We start from the raw sequence: 13,319 nt of genomic DNA on the forward strand, positions 1-13,319 counted from the left end.
GGGGTTTTTTTAAATGGTTTTTTTTTGGTGGGGTTTTTTAACTTGTTTTTTTTTTTGCATCTGTTTTGTTTTTATTTGGTGGTTTATTTGGTTGTTTTGTTTGGTGGGTTTTTTTGGTTTTTTTTTTCCTGATTTTTTTTTTTGTTCTGTGTTTCTTTATGTTTTTTGTTTGAGGAATTTTTTGTTTGGTGGTTTTTTTTTTTTGTTTGCTGGGTTTTTTGTTTGCTTTTTTTCCTTTGGTGTTTTTTTGTTGGGTTGGTGATTTTTTGTTTAGTATTCTTCTGTTTGGTGGGTGTTTTGGTTTTTTGGTGGGTTTTTTAGTTTGGTGGTTTTTTATTTGCACGTGCATTTGTTCGTTGGATTTTTTGATTTTTTTTTTTCTTTTTTTTTTCTTTTTTTTGGAATGAAAACTGCTGGAACTTGAATTTGGGAATCAGATTTGGAAATCTGGATCTGTGAGGGTGGAAAACCAATAGATATTTTGTTTTTCAGGCCTTCTCCAGCCTTGCTGAAGCTGCCTATGAAGCTGCAGATGTGGCTGATGATCAGGAAGAACCAGCAACCTACTGCTTATCCTCCTCCTTCGAGCTGATAGTGCAGAAACTGCTGGAGACTGCAGACAGGTAAAAACTTCTCAAAAAAAAACCCAAAAAAGCCAACTTTTTTCATTTATTTCCCATTCCACAATCTTGAGCTGTTCCTGGCAGCTGAGATCTGGTATTGGATTAAAGCGTGGCTTTATTTGGTAATGAAAAAAAAAAAAAAAAACCACAAAAACAAATGAGATGAATAGAGGATACAAATCCCAGGAAAACAGCTCGTCCCACTGAACAGTTTCTCATCATTTTGTCCATATCTGGTTTTAGGAAGTCCAGGAGTGTCTCATTCCTGTTTTCCTTTGAATTTCCCCCATTTCCCCCCCACATTTCCCCCTCAAACTTCCCCCATTTTCTCCTCCCATTTCCCCCCTCACGTTTCCCCCATTTTCCCCTCACACTTCCCCCATTTTCTCCTCCCGTTTTCCCCCTCGCGTCTCCCCCGTTTCCTCCCCTCACGTTTCCCCCTCACACTTCCCCCTTTTTTCTCCCCCCATTTCCCCCCTCATGTTTCCCCCATTTTCCCCTCACATCTCCCCCATTTCCCCCTCACATTTTCCCCTCACGCTTCCCCCATTTTCTCCTCCCGTTTCCTCCGCTCGCGTCTCCCCCATTTTCCCCCTCACGTTTCCCCCTCACACTTCCCCCTTTTTCTCCTCCCATTTCCCCCCTCACGTTTCCCCCATTTCCCCCCTCACGTTTCCCCCATTTCCCCCCTCACATCTCCCCCATTTTCTCCTCACATCTCCCCCATTTTCTCCTCACATCTCCCCCATTTTCCCCTCACATCTGCCCCATTTTCTCCTCACACTTCCCCCATTTTCTCCTCCCATTTTCCCCTCACATCTCCAAGTTTAACCCCACGCTTTTAAGACTGTACCCTTTTTGTGCAGTCACAAGATAATCAGGAATTGCAGCAGGACATTATCAGGGATCCCTGTTTGTTCCTTTTCCTGATTATTTCTGTGTGGGTTCCATCCCTTCCCAACTTCATCTCCTGTTCACATCCCAGCTGAAACAGAAAACGGATGAGGCTAAATAGTTTGCTCTCATGGAGAAAAAGAAAGCTAAAACTCAAAATTTTGTGGTGGCTTGGAGGTCACATAAATCTGACATCTTCAGGTTCAATCCCTGGGTCAGCTCCATGGACTGATGGAGCCTTTTTGCTGCTGATTCTCCTTAAAAAAAATTATCCCAGTCCAAAATTTAAACTCTTTCCCTGTTTTTATTTACATCCAGCCGGGAGTGGAGTGTCTGGAGCTCATCAATCATCTCAGGTGCCTTAATTTCAAATTTCACACCCTCAGAGGTGTCTGGGGAGTGACTCTGAAGTGCTGCTCACCTTACATCAACTCCAAGGCTCCTTCTGTCCCTCTCCTTGTTGTGAGAGCTACTGAAAAATCATTTTAAAAACAAACAAACAAAAAAAAATCACTAAAAAGAAATGTGCCAGAAGTGGCTTCACAAATCCCCTTTATTTCAAGGGGCTCCTGCTTGTCACAGCACTCAAATGGAGCTGTTGCTGGTTTACTAAAATAAAAAAAAAAAAAAATTGTTTCCAAGCACTGGGAGCTGCAAATTTTCCTCCTTCTGTTGCAGACCTGATGGACACCAGAATAACTTGAGGAGTTCTGCCTATGAATCCCTGATGGAAATAGTGAAAAACAGTGCCAAGGACTGTTATCCTGCTGTCCAAAAAACCACGCTGGTCATCATGGAGAGGCTCCAGCAAGTGCTGCAGATGGAGGTGGGTAAATTCTGATTTTAAAAAGGGAAAATCGTGGATGTTCTATCCCTGGGAGTGTCCAAAATTCATGGTGGATGGTGGGAGGTGTTCCCTGCCCATGGGAATGGATGGGATTTAAGGTCCCAAACCACTCAGGGATTCTATATTCAGCTTCTTCACAGCCTCTCTGCTCTGAAAGCTAAAAAGAACAAATATTTAAAGTACAACCTGGCTCTCCCTGGAGCTGCCAGGATCCCAGGCAGCCTCTTCACACGTGGGGTTTTGTTCTTGTTCCAGTCTCACATCCAGAGCACCTCTGACAGAATCCAGTTCAATGATCTCCAGTCCCTTCTCTGTGCTACTCTCCAGGTAAATTCCTCTCTCCTGGGTTTGTTGTGGGAATAAAGTGATTTTTCGATGCTTTTTGGTGCCCCTGGGGCTCCAACCTCAGCTGCTGAGGTGCTGAGAATTGAATGAAAAAAGTGGATTTTGGGTCCCAGCTGACACGTGGGAGGTGATGCAAGGTTCAGAAGTCTCTAAGTTGTGCTCTAGTGACAAAATTCAGGGTAATGTGACTCAAAAATGCTGTTGGGGATTTTATAAAGATTGTCTGCGCTGTCAGGTTGGTTCTTGGATTGGCTAAAGCCTCAACAATCCCACAGACAACGACAACAAAAATTCCCTCGTGGCTTTGATTCCTTCATCTGCCTCTCTTGCTTGGTGCTCCTGATCCAAATGGCACCAATTAAAATGTTCTCAGTGTCCTCAGAATTCCCAATTAAACATCTGCTAACGAGCAGGAGCCACCAGTGCAGTGCTTACTGCTGCAAACACCACTCAAAAAAGGGTTTTTTATCCTAAAAATCAGCTCAGAGCAACCCAGACTGATGTGAGAAATCCTGAATTTCATCCTCAAAAGCTTTGTGGTTGTTTTCATTCTCCAGTTTTGGGGTAGTTTTTTGAAAATAATGGGAAATGGGAATATTCTGTCCTTAGGAAGAGTTTTAATGGGGAATTTTCACCCTGGAATCCCACAGGGTAGGCACTGATCTCTGCCAGGGGAGTGGAGTCCAGGTGGAATTAAGCTGCCTGTTTTAATTATTATTTACAATTTAAACTATTAATTTAATTATTTATTTAAATTAATTTTAAATTAAATTTTTAATTTTTCATTATTATTTAAATAATTAATTTAATTATCATTTCTATTTTATTGTTCCTGCACCCGACTTTTTTCACTCACTTGCATCAAATACTTAAAAAAACACTGATTAATACTCAGCAGAGGGGCTTTTTGTAGTATTAGAAAAATCAAATATATTGTTCTTTTACCTAATTTTTTGTTGTTGTTTTGCTGGAAAAACATTTGTTGATACTTAAAATTAAGTGAGAAAAATCCCATCCCTGAAGGAAACAACTTGGTTTATTGGAATGTGTTCCTGCCCATGGAATTTCGGGATTTTTAAACACCCAAACCAACCTGTAATTCCATAAATCGGGTCTTAATTATATAAACAGCCAAAGTCCATCTCTGTGGAGTGCAAAATTAAACTTTCAATAATTATTTTACTCTGGAAATTAAGATTTTTTTTTCTTTTCCTGGGGATTGTTGTATTTTAACCACTTCAAGCATTTCTAAACTTTAATTCAGAAGTCAAACTTGAGCTCAGCTGCTACAGAAAAAAAAAAAAGATATTTCATTATTATGTTGTTGAGTTTTTTTTTTTTTTATTTTTTTAATAGGCTAAATTTGGGCTAGTCACATTTAATTCCAGCTTACAAATGGCAAAGCTTTGAGAACAGCCCATGCAGCAGGAAAGGGAAATTCAGCTGGAAAATCTGAATGCAGCCAAATGAACGGGACTGTGCAACCACAAAAGCAGATTTTTTTTTTGGCAGCAGAAGGGTTCAAACAGCAGCTCTTTCATCCTCAGCACAGCTCCCAGGGCTGTGGGGATGCTTTATCTGATATTTTTTTGTCCATTTTCTATGATTTTTCCCTCAGAACTTGCAGCACCCAGGGCTGTGTACGGGAACACTTTACCTGTGGGATTATTGATATTTTTTGCTTGTTTTCCATGATTTTTCCCTCAGAACTTGCAGCACCCAGGCCTGTGTACGGGAACACTTTACCTGTGGGATTATTGATGTTTTTTGCCCCTTTTCCCTGGTTCTTCCCTCAGAACGTGCTGCAGAAGGTGCAACACCCAGGGCTGTGTACGGGAACACTTTACCTGTGGGATTATTGATATTTTTTGCTTGTTTTCCATGATTTTTCCCTCAGAACTTGCAGCACCCAGGCCTGTGTACGGGAACACTTTACCTGTGGGATTATTGATGTTTTTTGCCCATTTTCCCTGGTTCTTCCCTCAGAACGTGCTGCGGAAGGTGCAACACCCAGGGCTGTGTACGGGAACACTTTACCTGTGGGATTATTGATATTTTTTGCACGTTTTCCATGATTTTTCCCTCAGAACTTGCAGCACCCAGGGCTGTGTACGGGAACACTTTACCTGTGGGATTATTGATGTTTTTTGCCCATTTTCCCTGGTTCTTCCCTCAGAACGTGCTGCGGAAGGTGCAGCACCAGGACGCGCTGCAGATCTCGGACGTGGTGATGGCGTCGCTGCTCCGAATGTTCCAGAGCACGGCCGGCTCCGGGGGGGTGCAGGAGGACGCCCTGATGGCCGTCAGCACCCTGGTGGAAGGTCAGCAGTGGGCTTGGATCCGGGAATTTTGGGCAATTTGATAAAAAAATGGCATTTTTTTATGGCTGGGTGGTGTGGGGAAAGTGGGGGTGTGCTCCATGAGCTTGGAGCGACCTGGGTTAGTGGAAAGTGTCACTTTAATGTCCCCTTCATCCCATGAAATTCTGGGATTCTGAAATCTAAACCGTCTTGGAGCATGGAGTTTTGTTTTTTCTTATTGTTTCCAAAGAAAAATGTGGATAATGCAGTATTCGCATGGCTGGAGTGTCCAAGGCCAGGTTGGACAAGGTTTGGAACAATTTGGAATAGTGGAAGGTGTCACTTTAATGACCCCTTCATCTCAAGAAATTCTGGGATTCTAAAATCTAAACCACCTTGGAGCACAGAAATTTTTGTGTGTGTGTGTTTTCTTATTATTTTTAAAGAAAAATGGGACTGATGCAGTGTTCACATGGCTGGAGTGTCCAAGGCCAAGTTGGACAAGGTTTGGAACAATTTGGAATAGTGGAAGGTGTCACTTTAATGTCCCCTTCATCTCAAGAAATACTGGGATTCTAAAATCTAAACCACCTTGGAGCATGGAATTGTCATCTGGTGTATTTTCTTATTACTTCCAATAAGAATCTGGGAATTTATCCATTCCAGCTGTTCCCAGCTGTTGAGTGGAGAGTTGGTTTTCACTGGGTTTGGGTGCAATTTGAGGGAAATCTGATTTGTTGTTTATGGCAAATACCCAAAAAATTGGGATTTTTTTTTTTTTTTCATTTTTTTTTTCCCTACACAGTCCTGGGTGGAGAATTCCTGAAGTACATGGATGCCTTCAAGCCTTTCCTTGGGATTGGGCTGAAAAACTACGCTGAGTACCAGGTATGGATCCAACCTTTGCTTTTATCCAGGGAAATTGTGGCTGCCCCATCCCTGGAATTTTCCAGGGCCAGGCCGGATGAGTTTTGGGATATTGAAAGGTGTCCCTGCCTATCCAGTGGGGTCACTTCCAATCCAAACAATCCCAGGATTCTAAAATCCAAACCACCTCGGAGTATGGAATTTTAGCTTCTTACCTTTTCTTTGCTGCTTCCAAGGAAAAGTGTGGATAAGGCAGCAGATTCCTCTTGGAATGTTAAATCCAGGTGCCCTCCAGGGGAATTTGGAGGTTTTTTTTTTTTTTTTTTTTTTTCCCCCCAGCCCAAATCCTATCTGGGATTTGCCCCTGGAATATCAAATCCTGGCTGGGATTTCTCCTCAGAATATCAAATCCTGGCTGGGATTTCCCCTTGGAATATCAAATCCTGGTGTCCTCCATGAGGATTTTGGAGTTGTTTTCCCAGCCCCAAATCCTGGCTGGGATTTCCCCTTGGAATATCAAATCCTGGTGTCCTCCATGAGCATTTTGGAGTTGTTTTCCCAGCCCCAAATCCTGGCTGGGATTTCTTCTTGGAATATCAAATCCTGGCTGGGATTTCCCCTTGGAATATCAAATCCTGGTGTCCTCCATGAGCATTTTGGAGTTGTTTTCCCAGCCCCAAATCCTGGCTGGGATTTCTTCTTGGAATATCAAATCCTGGTGTCCTCCATGAGCATTTTGGAGTTGTTTTCCCAGCCCCAAATCCTGGCTGGCATTTCCCTTTGGAAACTGGGGATATTTTTCCAACCCGAATCCCTGCCCGTCCCGGATGTGCTTCGCTCGTGCCTCACCTCCACGCTGTCATCCAGCTCGTTACCCCCAGGATTTAATCACCCTCCCATCCCTCTGGATGCTCTGGGACAACCCTGAATTGCCAGGGGACGATCCCAGATCCTGGAGCTGATCCCTGTTGCAGGTCTGCCTGTCGGCAGTGGGGCTGGTGGGGGACCTGTGCCGAGCCCTGCAGTCCAACATCCTCCCCTTCTGCGACGAGGTGATGCAGCTGCTCCTGGAGAACCTGGGGGTGAGTGGGAGATTCCCGAGTAACACTTGGGTGCACACACTTCCCCGGGGGAGTGGGAGGTGGGAGAAGCTTGGGAAAAGTGGGAGGAATCCGCCGGGAACGTCTCGTGCTTGGCAGCGGCGCCGCGCGGTTTGAACGGCGGCCAGGAGGTGTTTGGGGAGGAAGGGGTTTGGGTTCTGAGGGAATGTCTCGTTTGTCAGCTCCCTGGGCTGCTGCATGAATTCCTTCTTCCGTTCCCAAATTCCTCACTCACTCTCTCCTACTCCCCAGCTCTCTCTCCCTTCCCGAATTCCTGAATCCCCAATTCCTGAATCCCCAATTCCTGAATCCCTCCTCGACTTCCTGAGTCCTGAATTCTCGAATCCCTTCCCAACTTCCTGAATTCCTGAATCCTGAATTTCTGAATCCCTGAATCCCCAATTCCTGAATCCCTCCTCGACTTCCTGATTCCCTTCCTGACTTCCTGAATTTCTGAATCCCAAATTCCTGAATCCCTCCTTGACTTCCTGATTCCCTTCCTGGCTTCCTGAATTTCTGAATCCCAAATTCCTGAATCCCTCCTCGACTTCCTGAGTCCCTTCCTGGCTTCCTGAATTTCTGAATCCCGAATTCCTGACTTCCTGAATCCCTTCCCGACTTCCCGAATTCCTGAATCCTGAATTTCTGAATCCCTGAATCCCCAATTCCTGAATCCCTCCTCGACTTCCTGATTCCCTTCCTGACTTCCTGAATTTCTGAATCCCAAATTCCTGAATCCCTCCTCGACTTCCTGAATTCCGTCGTGACTTTTTGAATCCTGAATTCCTGAATCCCTTCCAAACTTCCCGAATTCCTGAATCCCTCCCCAAATTCCTGAATCCTTTCCTGACTCCTTCCTTCCTGAATTCCTCCTGAACTCCTTGCTCTCTCCATCTCTCCCACTCCCTTTCTCTCCCTTCCTTCCTGAATTCCTTCTGGATTCCTTCCTTCCAAATTCCTCCCTCCTTTCCTCTTGAATTCCTTCCAAATTCTGAATTCTTCCAGTTCCTTTTTTCCTTCTGAATCCCTCCCTCCCCTTCCCCTCCCCTTTCCCCCCTCCCTCTCCCACATTCCCAGGACACTTCCAGGCATTTTCCCACCCCTGGGTGTACTTGCTCCAACATTTCACAACCCTTCCACTGGAGCAACATTCCAAAATATCCCACGCAAACCCCCTGGCGCATCTTGACTCCATTCCCTCTTTTCCTTTCCCCCTTCCCACACCGATCCAGGGATATTTTGGGATATTTAAATTTTTTATTTCCCCAGAATGAGAACGTGCACAGGTCGGTGAAGCCACAGATCCTCTCGGTGTTCGGGGACATCGCCCTGGCCATCGGGGGCGAGTTCAAGAAGTACCTGGACGTGGTGCTCAACACCCTCCAGCAGGCATCCCAGGCCCAGGTGGACAAGGTGAGCTGTCCCAAATCCCAGGGGGCATTCCCAGGGTCTCACCCTGATGCTTGGGAGCAGAGGCTGGACAGAGTTAAAGGAGTAAAGCAGGGATTTATTAAAGTCCTTCCAAGGATTCGCCTTGGGCAGTGCAAGAGCCTGGCCAAGATGGACTCAGAATTCTCAGTTTTATAAGTTTATAAGTTGGGGTTTATTGACCAATTCCAGATCCAGGTTCTGCAGTCCCAGATTCTCTCCTCAATTCTCTGCTCTTTGCACTTTTTGGGGCTGAAGCTGCAGCGCTGTCCTTGATTCTGTGGGCTGGGAAAAAAAAAAAAAAATTTGTTTTTTGTGTTTTGAGCACGCGAAGTTCAGAGTTCTGTACTAATGCAGTGCAGAATCTGAAAAACCTCAAAACCAAACCTCAAGGTATCCCTGTGTCCATCCCCAGTCCGACTACGACATGGTGGATTACCTGAACGAGCTGCGGGAGGGCTGCCTGGAGGCCTACACTGGGATCATCCAGGGGCTCAAGGGAGACCAGGAGAACGTTCACCGTGAGTGCCCCGGGCTGGGATCCTGCTGGGAACCTGCTGGGATCCTCCCCGAGATCCTGGGGAATGATCCTGACAATCACCAGGCACTGGCACCTCCCTGCCGTGTGTCCCCGTGCCACGTCCACCTGGCTTTTGGGCATTTCTGATGGAGAAACATTCCCAAAAACCTGATCAAAACCTTGTCACATCCCCGTGCCACACCCACCTGGCTTTTGGGCATTTCTGATGGAGAAACATTCCCAAAAATCTGATCAAAACCTTGTCACATTCCTGCCGTGTGTCCCCGTGCCACGTCCACCTGGCTTTTGGGCATTTCTGATGGAGAAACATTCCCAAAAATCTGATCAAAACCTTGTCACATCCCCGTGCCACACCCACCTGGCTTTTGGGCATTTCTGATGGAGAAACATTCCCAAAAATCTGATCAAAACCTTGTCACATTCCTGCCGTGTGTCCCCGTGCCACGTCCACCTGGCTTTTGGGCATTTCTGATGGAGAAATATTCCCAAAAATCTGATCAAAACCTTGTCACATCCCCGTGCCACACCCACCTGGCTTTTGGGCATTTCTGATGGAGAAACATTCCCAAAAATCTGATCAAAACCTTGTCACGTCCCCGTGCCACACCCACCTGGCTTTTGGGCATTTCTGATGGAGAAACATTCCCAAAAATCTGATCAAAACCTTGTCACATTCCTGCCGTGTGTCCCCGTGCCACACCCACCTGGCTTTTGGGCATTTCTGATGGAGAAATATTCCCAAAAATCTGATCAAAACCTTGTCACGTCCCCGTGCCACACCCACCTGGCTTTTGGGCATTTCTGATGGAGAAACATTCCCAAAAATCTGATCAAAACCTTGTCACATCCCTGTGCCACGTCCACCTGATTTTTAGGCACTTAGATCTCTTCTAATGGAGAAATATTCCCAAAAATCTGCTAAAAGTCTTCTTTTGGGGTTTGTCACATCCATGGGCACATCCCTGCTCCTTCCCTTCCTTTAAAATCCAGTTCACCTCCAAACCCCTTCCCCTCTTTTCCCTTTATTTCCCTGAATCCCTTTTTTCCCCCTGAATTCCCTTTTTTCCTTGTTTTTTTCCCCATTTTTTTCCTGAATTCCCTTTTCTCCCTTTAATCCCCTGAATTCCCTTTTTTCCCTGAATTCCCTTTTCTCCCTTTAATCCCCTGAATTCCTTTTTCTCCCTTTAATTCCCTGAATTCCCTTTTTCTCCCTTTAATCCCCTGAATTAACTTTTTCTCCCTTTAATCCCCTGAATCCCCTTTTTCCCCTTAATCCCCTGAATTCCCTTTTCCCCCTGTTTTTCCCCTGAATTACCTCTTTTCCCTGAATTACCTCTTTTCCCTGAATTCCCTTTTCCCCTGTTTTTTTTCTTGAATTCCCTTTTCTTTCCCTTAATCCCCTAAATTCCCTTTCCCCCATTTTTTTCCCCCAAATTCCCTTTTCTCCCTTTAATCCCCTGAACCCCTTTTTTTATTTTTTTTTTTTAATTTTTTATTTTTTTCCCCTTAACTCCCAGTCCCACACCCCATCATTCCAGGGACATTTCCATAATTCCAGGACTTCCCCTTGAGCTTTTGGGTTTACCACATCCCTGCCCCATCCAACAACAAAGCAGAGAACACCAAAAACCCCAAATAACCCAAGATGGTTTCCCCATCCCACCCAGAGCAGCCACTCCAGCTGGGATCCAGGTTGTTTTGGGAACACAAAACATCCATCCCACAACTCCCCAGCTCTGACCAAGCCTCTCCCCTGCAGCTGACGTGATGCTGGTGCAGCCCAGGGTGGAATTTATCCTGTCCTACATTGACCACATCGCGGGGGACGAGGATCACACGGACGGGGTGGTGGCCTGTGCTGCTGGGCTCATAGGGTGAGGCCTCCCCATCCCATTCCTGCCAGGAGGAATCCTGGGATTGTCCCCTTTTTTTCCTGAATGGATGAAGGGTTTAGTGTCAGTTTTGGGGGTTTGGCTCCAGGTGTGAAGCGATTGCAAAGGTGAGAAAGTCGTCGTAAAAAAATCCCGGATTTAGGGATTTTCCAAGAAATTTAGGAACAAAAAAAAAAACCAAAAAAAAAACACCTTATCCTGAGGGAGCAGAGGAAATTGGGCTGAAATCTTGGAATTTTCCCCTTTTTTTCCTGAATGGATGAAGGGTTTAGTGTCAGTTTTGGGGGTTTGGCTCCAGGTGTGAAGCGATTGCAAAGGTGAGAAAGTCGTCGTAAAAAAATCCCGGATTTAGGGATTTTCCAAGAAATTTAGGAACAAAAAAAAAAACCAAAAAAAAAACACCTTATCCTGAGGGAGCAGAGGAAATTGGGCTGAAATCTTGGAATTTTCCCCTTTTTTTCCTGAATGGATGAAGGGTTTAGTGTCAGTTTTGGGGGTTTGGCTCCAGGTGTGAAGCGATTGCAAAGGTGAGAAAGTCGTCGTAAAAAAATCCCGGATTTAGGGATTTTCCAGGAGATTAGGACCAAAAAAAAAAAAAACCAAACCCTCATCCTTAGGGAGTAGAGGAAATTGGGCTGAAATCTTGGAATTTTCCCTTTTTTTCCTGAATGGGTGAAGGGTTTAGTGCCAGTTTTGGGGTTGGGATTTGGGGGTTTGGCTCCAGGTGTGAAGCGATTGCAAAGGTGAGAAAGTCGTCATAAAAAAAAAAAAAAAAATCTCAGATCTAGGATTTTTCCAGAAATTTAGGAACAAAAAAGACACCCCCTGATCCTGAGGGAGCAGAGGAAATTGGGCTGAAATCTTGGAATTTTCCCATTTTTTCCTGAATGGATGAAGGGTTTAGTGCCAGTTTTGGGGGTTTGGCTCCAGGTGTGAAGCGATTGCAAAGGTGAGAAAGTCGTCGTAAAAAAATCCTGGATTTAGGGATTTTCCAAGAAATTTAGGAACAAAAAAAAAACCCCCACCTTATCCTGAGGGAGCAGAGGAAATTGGGCTGAAATCTTGGAATTTTCCCCTTTTTTTTCTGAATGGGTGAAGGGTTTAGTGTCAGTTTTGGGGGTTTGGCTCCAGGTGTGAAGCGATTGCAAAGGTGAGAAAGTCGTCGTAAAAAAATCCTGGATTTAGGGATTTTCCAAGAAATTTAGGAACAAAAAAAAAACCCCCACCTTATCCTGAGGGAGCAGAGGAAATTGGGCTGAAATCTTGGAATTTTCCCCTTTTTTTTCTGAATGGGTGAAGGGTTTAGTGTCAGTTTTGGGGGTTTGGCTCCAGGTGTGAAGCGATTGCAAAGGTGAGAAAGTCGTCGTAAAAAAATCCCGGATTTAGGGATTTTCCAAGAAATTTAGGAACAAAAAAAAAAAAAAAAACCCTCATCCTTAGGGAGTAGAGGAAATTGGGCTGAAATCTTGGAATTTCCCCTTTTTTTCCTGAATGGATGAAGGGTTTAGTGTCAGTTTTGGGGGTTTGGCTCCAGGTGTGAAGCGATTGCAAAGGTGAGAAAGTCATCGTAAAAAAATCTTGGATTTAGGGATTTTCCAAGAAATTTAGGAACAAAAAAAAAAAAAAAACCCTCATCCTTAGGGAGTAGAGGAAATTGGGCTGAAATCTTGGAATTTTCCCTTTTTTTCCTGAATGGGTGAAGGGTTTAGTGCCAGTTTTGGGGTTGGGATTTGGGGGTTTGGCTCCAGGTGTGAAGCGATTGCAAAGGTGAGAAAGTCGTCATTAAAAAAAAAAAAAAAAATCTCAGATCTAGGATTTTTCCAGAAATTTAGGAACAAAAAAGACACCCCCTGATCCTTAGGGAGCAGAGGAAATTGGGCTGAAATATTGGAATTTTCCCCTTTTTTTTCCTGAATGGATGAAGGGTTTAGTGCCAGTTTTGGGGGTTTGGCTCCAGGTGTGAAGCGATTGCAAAGGTGAGAAAGTCGTCGTAAAAAAATCCCGGATTTAGGGATTTTCCAGGAGATTAGGACCAAAAAAAAAAAAAAAAAACAAACCCTCATCCTTAGGGAGTAGAGGAAATTGGGCTGAAATCTTGGAATTTTCCCCTTTTTTTCCTGAATGGATGAAGGGTTTAGTGTCAGTTTTGGGGGTTTGGCTCCAGGTGTGAAGCGATTGCAAAGGTGAGAAAGTCGTCGTAAAAAAATCCCGGATTTAGGGTTTTTCCAAGAAATTTAGGAACAAAAAAAAAAAAAAAACAAACCCCTCATCCTTAGGGAGTAGAGGAAATTGGGCTGAAATCTTGGAATTTGCCCCTTTTTTTTCCTGAATGGGTGAAGGGTTTAGTGTCAGTTTTGGGGTTGGGATTTGGGGGTTTGGCTCCAGGTGTGAAGCGATTGCAAAGGTGAGAAAGTCGTCATAAAAAAAAAAAAATCTCAGATCTAGGATTTTTCCAGAAATTTAGGAACAAAAAAGACACCCC

The 13,319-nt window shown here is 44.6% G+C and overlaps 1 protein-coding gene across 2 annotated transcripts in view; it reads left to right on the forward strand.

The window, feature by feature from the left end:
- KPNB1 (karyopherin subunit beta 1) overlaps window positions 1-13,319 on the forward strand; it is a 41,130-nt gene that overhangs the window by 24,399 nt on the left and 3,412 nt on the right. For both annotated transcript variants that reach the window (XM_062508264.1, XM_062508263.1), the window contains exons 12-20: window positions 493-623; window positions 2,196-2,343; window positions 2,620-2,691; window positions 4,886-5,030; window positions 5,815-5,897; window positions 6,851-6,958; window positions 8,246-8,389; window positions 8,820-8,925; window positions 10,705-10,819. In XM_062508264.1, coding sequence (XP_062364248.1) covers window positions 493-623; window positions 2,196-2,343; window positions 2,620-2,691; window positions 4,886-5,030; window positions 5,815-5,897; window positions 6,851-6,958; window positions 8,246-8,389; window positions 8,820-8,925; window positions 10,705-10,819 — 1,052 coding nt within the window. The remainder of the gene's footprint in view (window positions 1-492; window positions 624-2,195; window positions 2,344-2,619; window positions 2,692-4,885; window positions 5,031-5,814; window positions 5,898-6,850; window positions 6,959-8,245; window positions 8,390-8,819; window positions 8,926-10,704; window positions 10,820-13,319) is intronic.

This window comes from Cinclus cinclus, chromosome 24 (genome assembly GCF_963662255.1).
Source record: "Cinclus cinclus chromosome 24, bCinCin1.1, whole genome shotgun sequence".
NCBI classification, from domain to species: Eukaryota; Metazoa; Chordata; class Aves; order Passeriformes; family Cinclidae; genus Cinclus; species Cinclus cinclus.